Below are 10,322 nucleotides of genomic sequence, written 5' to 3' on the forward strand. Positions count from 1 at the left end.
GCATTAAAAGGGGTGAGTCAGAAGTGTTTCCTTGTGGTTTTGTGCTGCAGGGGTAGCTACTTTCTAGAACTGCATTGGAGTTTGAGTTAGCTAACAGCTGCTGTCAAATAGAGCCTCACAGCACTGCTGTTGATCTGGTTCCATAAGTGTATTCTTGTGTTACTTTGTTAAGGTTAATTGAAGGGTGACCTTTGTGAAGGCTAATTTTAAATTTTAAATTAATTATTTTTATGAAAGATTCAGGCTTCTCTTTTTTGCACAGTGATTTGATGTAGGTTGTCTTGTTTTCTCAGAAGCAAAGAAGTTACGGGTTTCTGATAAGAGGACCCAAGGTGGATCGGAGAATGAGGGAGTATTTGAAGAGCTCCTGAGAACATCAGGAATCATACTGAAAGCTGGGGAAGGACAGAATGAAATAGGTATCTGCCCACTTGTGTGCGAAAACCTGCAAAGTTGACTGTTATAAAGCAAAGGTGCATGTTTCTTTTGGAGGAAAAAACACTTTGGACAGCTTTTTCCCAACTTCAGGGGAACTTTCATCTGGCCTCTTATTTGTTCTATGCTTAGTGAATCAAACAATTCCTGTCTGAATGTATCATCCAAACTCATTACAGTAGATTTTTAAGCATATAGATGCCAAGTCAAAAGACTTTTGAGAGGTAGATGCAATCTAATCTCATTTATGATTACAGTATTTTTCTATTAGTCAGACCAAGATAGATGAAATAACTATTACTTCATTGAGTTACAGAGCCAGGAGCTCTGAAGCAGGAAAACAAAGTCTTTAGTTCATACAAGGCCTTCAGCAAATGGAGGAAACATCTGCTGGGTAAAGCTGCTTCACCTTTGTCATAGTTTAAGCAGCTGAAAGTTGAATTGCCACACAGGGCTCTCTGTGTTCCAGCTCTATGATATAAGGAAGCTGTGTTGGCCCTGTTGCTGCAGTGTGGTTTGGGCAGGAGAAGGCTTCTTTGGAATGGCAAGGATGCTGGGGTTGCTCATTTGTGTGACGTTACACACCACATCACATGAATGAGCTTTGCTTGTGGTTATGGCACTGGTTCTTCTGGTAGTTGGCTATTCTAGCAAGTTAGGCAAAGGGACCTTTGGGTTGCACATCTGGTAAGGATTGTGTTGCACTCTCAAGGACAAAAAAAACAACAAACAAACCTGGGGAATTCCTCCTCTTCTTCATCCCTTGTTCTGTCTTGAATAGATTTGTCTTTATCTACCAAAAAACAGCAGGAATTTGTCCATCAAGGCTTTTTATGCTACTGGCTGCCTGCAGCTCAGGGTGGAGAGAGCAAAAGTTGTGACATTGCCCAGGTTTTGCTAAGTGGAGTCTTGATAGAGCAAATGCCAAAATAACGGTGAATGGTCCTGAGAGCTCGTGTCTCATGTAGTTATTTTGATGTTATATGGCTAAAACTTGTCAGTTTCTTTATTCTCTTTTGAAACTTCTCCTTAGCTGTGGATCAAACGGCTTTCCAGAAGAAGCTCCGGGTGGCACTGGAGAAGCACCCATCGTACCCAAGTGTAAGTAACTGACTGAGCTATGGCAAGAGCCAGATTGAAAATGCAGCCCAGATTCCTTAATCCTCTCAGTGTTTTCATCCCAGCATTTTGGTCTCATTGTTCTTCTGAACACCCAGGAGTGAAGTGATGACCAGCTGGTGTGTCTTACCACCTGAGATTGGTTTTGCACAATTCCAAATGCAAGTGCTGTGTTTCCACTGCCATGCCCTATCAAAGTAATTCACTGGCAGTATTATTCAATAGAAACAGACTCTTAAGTATGCAAAATCTCTACCTTACAAAGGTAGAGTGAATGCTGTGCTTGGTTTTCTATTAGCTGGGAGCTGACAACATGAAAGCTGCCACAGTGTGATGCTCCTCTCCAGCTAACAAACCTAGAGGAAACTCCTGAGGCCAATAATTTGAATCCTGCAAATGTTTTTAGATGTAGCTCTTGTCACATTGAATGTTGCTGTTCTAGCCAAACAGAGAGTTGAGGAAAGCCCTTTTAAGTCAAAGTGAATCATGAGACTGTTGTTTTATAATTGTTTTGTAGAGCAACTAATGGTTCCTTTGCATTTAAAATAGAATTTATGTAGCATTCCTCCTGTCACAATTTCTGTCTGTCTCTGGCTAGCTGTGTAGGAAACCTTTTTGCTGGTTTCATCACTTGCTCACACAGGGCATCCTATAAGACAGCAGTTGATTGACACATCTTATCAAGAAGTGGATAATTTCAATCTGCTTTCCAGGTTGTGAAGCAGTTTATCAGTGGATTGGAATCACACATTAAGGACAGAAGTCAGTTCAAGAACTGCCTCTTGCCATGCACTCCTGCACGGACTGAGGGGTCAAGGTTAGGAAAATGTATTTTTGTCCTCCGCTTTGGTCAGAGCTGGTCTGTACTTAATGTCTTGTAGCACTGAGCTGAGTGAAGGGAAAAGCCATAGCTCTGGCTGATGCATAACAAGACCTGTGTCTTGTGCAACACTGGCTAGTGTAATGCAGTTCCCTATTAATAGCAGTAATTGTGAAGTGGTAAGTCACAGAACTTACTAGCTACCTGTGGGATGAGCTGAGTCCCCTGGTATTTAATAGCAAGATCCAATCATTTCACTATTTCAAAGCTTTCCATTGCTTTTGTTCTTGGCCAAAATACACTGAACTAACAGTGCTTTCAGCACTGTACCTGAGTCTTCAGTTTCATTCTGAAGAGGCAGACCCTGCCATCTTTTGGTTTGAGTCTTTTCCCCTTTCAAATACCCAGGGGAAAACTTTCTCACACCCAACTGTGGCTTTATGGCAGCTGAAGCCTTCAGTTTGTTTTGATGCTGGGTTAGGAACATCCAACTAACACATAACTTTTATTTTTTTAATTTAATGCCTTTTAATTTCTAAACTTTCATGTATTCTAAAACATTGGAAATTCTCCCACAGAAAAGCTAATTATGAGATGGTTAGGATTGGAATTTGTTAAAACCTGGCAACTGATTTTCATTTTTTACTTCTAAAAGAATTCTGGCCTTAGAAGTCCTGAAAATGTATTTTCCTGGCAAGAGTAGGAAGTATATACCCCTAACATACCATCTCTTTGATTTGCGGGAGCTTTTGTGATATATATATATATACATATATACATATATGTATAATCATCATAAGTGGATTAAAAAAAAAAAAAGTAATAGAGTTAGTCTGCTCTCCTCACATGCTTTTATGACTGCAGTGGAATCTTTCGCCTTGCAGGACTCTGGTGCACTCATACTGTGAAAGCCTCATTAAGCTGCTGCTTGGAATTAAGATCTTACAGGTATGTATGTCTTAGTTTGCTCTTTATGGTGATATTTATTTAGGGACCCTTTGCTTATGTAAGTAGCAGATTAATAGAACTGGTGAGGCAGGTGAGGATGCAGCTGGAAAAGTGTCCCATTTCTTGTTTCCTTTGGCACACAAAGATGCTCTGTGCCTGGAGCATGTGACACATAAGGAGAGATGGAACTGGCTTTGCTGCTTCTTAAGAAGAGAATGTTAAGGGAGACCTTGTGGTCTGTAGCTACGTAGCTGCACGGTGTAGAGAAAACAGCCAGAGTCTTCTCAAAGGTAGATGGGCAGGATGAAAGATGACAGCCAAGTCAAACATGGGGAATTCTGATCGAATTTAACCACTTCTACTCTGGAGAATATTCATAGAACTTAGAGGTGATTAAAATCAGGTAAGTTCCTAGTCTGGCCTTGATGGTTAGCCCCGTTTTGAGCAAAGGGTTGGACCAAAGATCTTCAAAGTGCCTTTCCAACTGAAACTTTTTAATGCTTGAATTACAGCCCCAAACAAGTATTACATGGAGACAATCAGTATGAAGGACAGAGGCCCTTCCAAGACTTACTTGGATGTATAAGGAGCTCAGTTCACTTAGACCTCATATCAGTCATCTCCCCTTCCTGCAGTTGCTGATGGCAGATGTAGAAGTGCGAAAGTCCTGGCTTGACAAGGAAAGGAAGGGGAAAATAAACATGGAGATCCTTATACAAAAATGTCACAGCAGTAAGGCACATCATTCTCTTTTCATCCCCTGTTGTCTGTTCCCTTCCCAAATGTGGCCCCAAAGACAACTGCCTTCAGTCCTATAGTGCAGCTGAAGTTCCTGCTCCACTGGCTTTCCTGGGAACTAAAAACCTATCATACAAGTGAAGCAAAATGCACTGAGGTGATATTTAAACAGCGTGGATGTGGTGAAACACACAGTGTGTGTTTCAAAACATTGCTGTCAATAGCAAGTTCTGCTGAGTTGCATAATAGTTGCATCAACTGAGTGGAGTTGAACATGGTATCTCTCACCACAGAGTGAAGGCAGGTATTAGGGAAGAGATGTCTTACATAGGAAGTATTTTTGATTGTTGTTTTGATTCCTTTATTCTCTATGCATATTTCACCTTTTGTGAAAGGTTAGCTTTCCTAGCAGTGCCACAGTACAAGCAGTAAATCATCAGCCTAACAGTGTCCTTTTGCCTTCCTTATAGCCTGCTGTCGTAACGCTGCTGTTGGAAAAGATCCCCGAATTCTTTTTTGATGTGTGAGTACAGACTGTTTTCCCTCTATCCTGAAATGTACTTCCTCATTTTGAACGATCACCAGCTGTTTAATTGTTATTTCAAATTTACCTACATGGATGTCTGCACTGCTGTATTTAAAAATATCATTCATCCCTGTGTAAAATCATCTGTGGGTACCATGTCTTTAAAATGGTGGGTGCATGTGGCAGAAGACAAATTCGTAAAAGGTGAAACACATCCCCCCCCCCATGATTCACTATGCTTCTTCTGTTAGCTGTTGGCACCAACACTGGAAGTATTTCAGCAGAGGGACTATGAGATATCCTGTTATTTAAAGAAGAGGAAAGTGGCTGACAGAGTTCTATGTGGCAGTTAGATGCAAGCAAACCTCCTTTCAAGAATGCAGTTTGTAGTCAAACAAGGAAAATAGAAGAAGCATCTGTTGCTTTTTCTTGAATGGAGAACATCGTGGTACATGTTGCAGTGGGAGGAGATCCTGTGGAGGTCTGAGTTGTTCAGTGTGTCTGTAAGTGGAAAAAGGGAATGAAAAGTGAGGTAACAGCTGATGGCAGCAAATTTTCATGGTAATCAAATCTAAAATGGACTGTGAAGAGCAATAGAAGTTTCCTGTTTAACTGTGGGACAAGAAACAACACTCATTACAACTAATCTGTAACTGCAAATTCATTGGACAGTTTCAGCCCAAACTGATATAAAAGCATCTCTGAAACCTGTGGGACTTGTACAGTTTTCATGTCACTTGGTGCCTGGACAGAGGACATCCAATTTCTTAACCTACTGCAGGAATAGTGTGTAACCTTATCGGGTTCTGTGTTGCAGTGTGAAGAGATCTGAAATAATTGTGGTTGGTTTTGTTCATTTTTTTTAAAGGGGAAAAGGGAAAACTTCTTGCAGATGAATATATTGCTGGATAGTAGGGGTGAGGGACTGGGTACCAGGTTCTGCCTTGGGAAATTGTTTATTGTTGGAGACTGAGTGGAAACTCAGGATAATGTGGCTCTGTGTATGCTCTTTTTCTTACAGCTTAGCCAGATGCATCTAACACTGACAGCAGCTGGGGACAAGGACACTGGGCTCAGGGGAGATTTAGGCTAAGCCAGCACAGCCACACTTATGGTAGCAAAGGAGATCCAAAGTGAGGTCGCACTGCTTGTGTTGTAATTACGATGTTGCTGGCAGTGTTCTGAGACAGGCTGTAGTATCCCTTATTTGTGTCTACAGTGAGAGGTGGGATCCTTCACAGTGCTAAAAGCTCTACATTTATATTTTCATAATGGAATTTGAATAGTTAGTTAATGTGACTTTCATTCCGTGGTTTTGCTGACCAGCAGCAAAGCCTTCGAGTCTGTCTGTGGATCTGACTCAGCTGTTTCACTTCTGTCATTTTAGTGTGGGTACCTTTGGAACAAACTTCCCTCGGCTCATTGTCAATCAGTTCAAATGGCTCGACAGTCTTGACAGCCAGGTGGGTACTGATGGCACAGCCACTGCATGCTTTTCCACTTAATGTCTGGAACACCTCTCAGGTGGGCTGAGCTCAATGTTGATGCTAATGCAAACAGGTGTTTCCATATTCATACCCTGAAAAAATTAAATACTCGATGAAATTTAATTCTTGTTCACATTCTTTCCTTCAATAACTTCTGAATGTCCCCTTTTATTTTCCTTTTCTCTTGCTGTAACTCTTCTTTTTTTTTTTTGTATTTTCTTAAAAAATTTGTATCTATACATACCTATCCACATTTTGAAGCAGTTGCTGGCAGAAAGTTAACTGTCTCCTCTGATTTAATTTTAACAAGAGATACTGGATGCTTGCCAGCATCTGGGGATGGATTCTCTGTTCTGGCTTTGGTGGTTCCTTTCCTTCTTTCCCTTTCTACATCAGCAGCCTCTGAGAGTTACTCTGTACTAAAAGGCTGTTGCTAAGGAGAGTCCCAGAATGAAGAGAACTAGGAATCCATACTAAACTCTGGAAAGCTTGCTGTTGAGTTTCCCAGTTTCCTTCCCTCAGCAAGAAATTCAAGTTCTACTTGTAAAATGCTGTTGTTCCTGAAAGTCTATACTACAATTCCCTGCTCCAACAGGACAATGAGTTAAGGGACAGTTAGCAAAAATCCAAATGAATGGCTTGTGCATAATATTGTTGTCATTCTAAGTAACAGCTTGCTAGTGGTAAGACTCAATTGTTTTTACAAGTGATCCCCTTTTCTGCAGGATCTTGTCAAGAAGTTAATGCAGATGCTTAGTGTGTCTCCTGTACCAATCCAGCATGATATTATCACCAGTTTACCTGAGATCCTGGAGGATTCCCAGCAAAATGAGGTTGCCAGAGAGTTGAGGTACAGTTAGTTCTATTTTTTCCCCTCTTTCTTGAATAGGAAAAAAAAAAAGTATGAATGCAGGTTGCACGAGGACTGACTAAAGCTGCATGGCAACAGGATGTTTTCTACACGCTGTTATACTCTTAAAGGGGTCTAAATGCTCCAAAATGATCTAAAACATTAAGTTCTTCAGTGAGTGTAGCACAGACTGATGATAGTCATAGAATGGTTTGGGTTGGAAGGGACCTTTAAGATCATGTAGTTCCAACCCTATGCTGATGGTACGGACTCACATGAAGAACTGGATGACTAATATCAAGAGAGATCCTCCTAGAGAGTGCCAGCTTATGCTGTCCCTTACACCTGTCTCTTCTATATATATATTGATTTAATTATACACACCAGTGTTTTTCATCCTGGCCATTACACAGTTTGCTTGCATTTATGCCTGTACTAATTATCATTTCACTCTGATAGTTATTATTTCAGCCTGCCCTGCCCATGTCAAGTACATCCTATTTCCTGTACTCTCAGACTTCTGTTATCTCTATTTGTATTTTTGCAAAGTTGAGAATATAAAGACTAGCAGCAAGACATTTGTGTATTCTCAGTAGCCTCTACCTATGTCTGGTGTGGGAAAGTACTCAGTGCTTGTTACAACAAACTAGGGAGCGTTCAAGAAGCAGAAAGATGAATTTTTCACCTCACATTATTTATAGAGTTTCACTTGAATTGAGAAAGTTTATAAGAAACTTAGATGGCAGCCAAGAATGATTACATGAATTCCAGGAAAATGAAGTCCACAATGCTGTTTAAGCACAGCTACTGTCCCTTGTTCAATAAGTTGCTAAATCTCTGCTTGCTGGAAACCAGAACAGAGGTGTGACTGTAGTGTTTAGCAAAGCAGGTGTCTTTCAAGGCTTCACAGAACATCTTTGCTAACAAAGCATTGTCTAAAACATGCATGTAAAGCAAGAAACAACTGTAGATGGCAAATCAGAAAACAAAAAGCAGAAACATCAGCACTGGAAACTTGCCTTCTGTCATAACAGCCTCTACGTTGCCATCTTGGTACCTGGCCAGCACAGGGATTCTCAGGTTTAATGGGGTCCAAGTAAAGCCCCAGCTGTGTACCTGAGAACAGAGCTGTGCTGCCCACTCCTGTTGTGTGTAGCTTTATGGAGGAAACTGCAGAAGAACCAGCTGGAGTCTGACCCGAGAGGTACTGCAGGGAAAGCCAAAGGGCCCTTTCAAGGAATCTTTTATGGCAGTGGCACCTATTACAGCTCTGACTTGATGGATTGTTTGCTGAACTGTCCTTCCATCCCTCACCTTCTCCACTCCTGGTGAAGCAGAGGATGGGTTCCCTCCCCAGCTTTGCCAAAATGCCCCTCTCAGGGTTTTCTCTTTACTCAGTCTTCCCTGCTTCCCGTACACCTGCTAACATCTGGGGTTGAGAGCCCTCCAGTGGCTTGTAATGATCCTTTGTTAGTGGCAAGGCAGTGGAGGCACGTTATCCCTTAGGTATAAAGTCAGGTTAAGTATACTAGCAACCCCTCCCAACCCCCCCCCTTTTTTTTTTTTTTTGCTGTTTATAATGAAACCTGCCAAATTTCAGGTTCTTGCTTGAGGCTACTGCCAGGCTTTTCTCCATGCTCCCAGTTATTTCCGTGTTGAAAAAGCTACACTCTTCATATCAGCTTCACACCAACAACCACAGAATTATAATTCATTGTGTTCAGAGAAAGATAATTTAGGGAGCAAGGTTTCTATAAAGTCAGTGGTGTATGTTTTCTGTTTTTAGATATTTCTGGTGAACACAAAAACAACTAGAATCTTGCAGTTTATTAAACATGAATTCATGCTTATATTAAAAGGGTGATTTGTTTTCTTTTCCTTGCACATCAGCTGCTTACTAAAACAAGGCAGACGACTCACAGTTCCAATACTGGATGCTCTTTCTCGTTTGGATCTTGATGCGGAACTTCTGGCTGAGGTAAGAGCTTCTACTGGATGGTCGACCAAACTCTTCTAGGCTCTTCCCTTTTGTAAGCCAGTGAAAAATGATGGTGCCAAGTCCTTCTTGGAAGTGCCAGGTGATATGATAAGGAGCAGTGGCCACAAATTACAGCCTAGGGGGTTCAGGTTGGACACTTGGAAAATGGGTTAGGGTCTACAGCACTAACATGGACTATCAGAGGTAGCATCAGGGAGGGGAATGGTTGTGTCCATCTCCGAAGGTCCTCAAGATTTAGCAAAGCCAAGGCTAGTCTGATCTAATAACAGTGATATTCCTGCTCTGAGCAGAAGGCTGCACTCGAGTTCTCCAAAGATCCTTCCCAGCAACCTGGTCTGTATTTCTATGAACCTTATTATTGCAGCTAACCCGTGTTGCTCTCCCCTCAGGTGCGGCAGTGTGCCATGACCATTGTGCCTTCTGTAAAACTGGAGGATTTGCCTGTGGTCGTAAAATTCATCCTCCATAATGTCAAGGCTGCAGATGCTGTAGAGGTATGGTGCTCTTCATGAACTAAAGACCAATAAGTTTTATAATCCAGTGCAAGTTTTAACAGAGGCTGTTCATTCAACACAACAGATGTATGCTTTAATAGTTCCAAGTAAAATTTTAGTATTGTCAGGGATCAAAGCGTGTGTGAAAAACAGCTGTCCTTTGACATGGAAACCCATGGTTATGCTTCAAGGCATGAAATTGAAATCTACCCTTTTCTGCTAGCAGATTTTTCTCATTTGTTTTTAGAACTTGTAATTATCTTTTCAGTGTCGATATGACAGTGTTATGAAATTATGTTAAGCTCCTAGACTGAAAAACTCCTTGAGGCAAATTTAAGCCTTTGAATTATATCTTAGAATTTTCATTCATTAGAACTTTTAAGGGTTCTAAACTCCTAAATTGTTCAAAAGAACAGGGATTGTAACTTGGTAATTCTCTTCTTGTTTTCTCCACCAAATTCTGTTCTAAGTGCTCCTTTAGAAACATTCCAAAAAGGATGGTTCTTATGTTTGAAGGACTGTTCTCATCCTCCCTTGTAAGACTCCTTGGTTGAGCCAACCTTGCTGAATGATTGAACATGGGTTTTTATCATTCTTTGAGAAAACCTCAGCAGAAGTCAGATATGGATTGTGAACTGCCTGGATCTTCAAGGGAGATCACTATGAAAAATGTATGCCTGTAACATGCAACCCATCTTGTGCTGATTTGTGGTTTGACAGCAGCGTGCCCCTCAATTCCTGTGGCTATTTCATATCCTGTTCTGCTGCTAAACAAGATAAAATTAGTTAACAGCAGCATGTCATGAATATAGGTGGGAACTTCATGGGGTAACTTTTAAGAAATCTTTTTCTGCTTTCTGCCTGCATGCACTCATGCCATCTTAATATGATGAAGAAGTAATTAAA

General features: G+C 41.1%; 1 protein-coding gene across 1 annotated transcript in view; it reads left to right on the forward strand.

Annotated features, from left to right (window-relative positions):
• Positions 1-10,322, forward strand: part of FANCD2 (FA complementation group D2) — a gene marked incomplete at its 3' end in the record, with an annotated part of 45,248 nt that overhangs the window by 1,029 nt on the left and 33,897 nt on the right. The window contains exons 3-11 of the mRNA XM_010718360.3: positions 294-419; positions 1,469-1,536; positions 2,268-2,371; positions 3,259-3,322; positions 4,531-4,583; positions 5,974-6,049; positions 6,799-6,923; positions 8,814-8,901; positions 9,312-9,416. Coding sequence (XP_010716662.1) covers positions 294-419; positions 1,469-1,536; positions 2,268-2,371; positions 3,259-3,322; positions 4,531-4,583; positions 5,974-6,049; positions 6,799-6,923; positions 8,814-8,901; positions 9,312-9,416 — 809 coding nt within the window. The remainder of the gene's footprint in view (positions 1-293; positions 420-1,468; positions 1,537-2,267; positions 2,372-3,258; positions 3,323-4,530; positions 4,584-5,973; positions 6,050-6,798; positions 6,924-8,813; positions 8,902-9,311; positions 9,417-10,322) is intronic.

The sequence above is a fragment of the Meleagris gallopavo genome, chromosome 14 (genome assembly GCF_000146605.3).
Source record: "Meleagris gallopavo isolate NT-WF06-2002-E0010 breed Aviagen turkey brand Nicholas breeding stock chromosome 14, Turkey_5.1, whole genome shotgun sequence".
Lineage (NCBI taxonomy): Eukaryota > Metazoa > Chordata > Aves > Galliformes > Phasianidae > Meleagris > Meleagris gallopavo.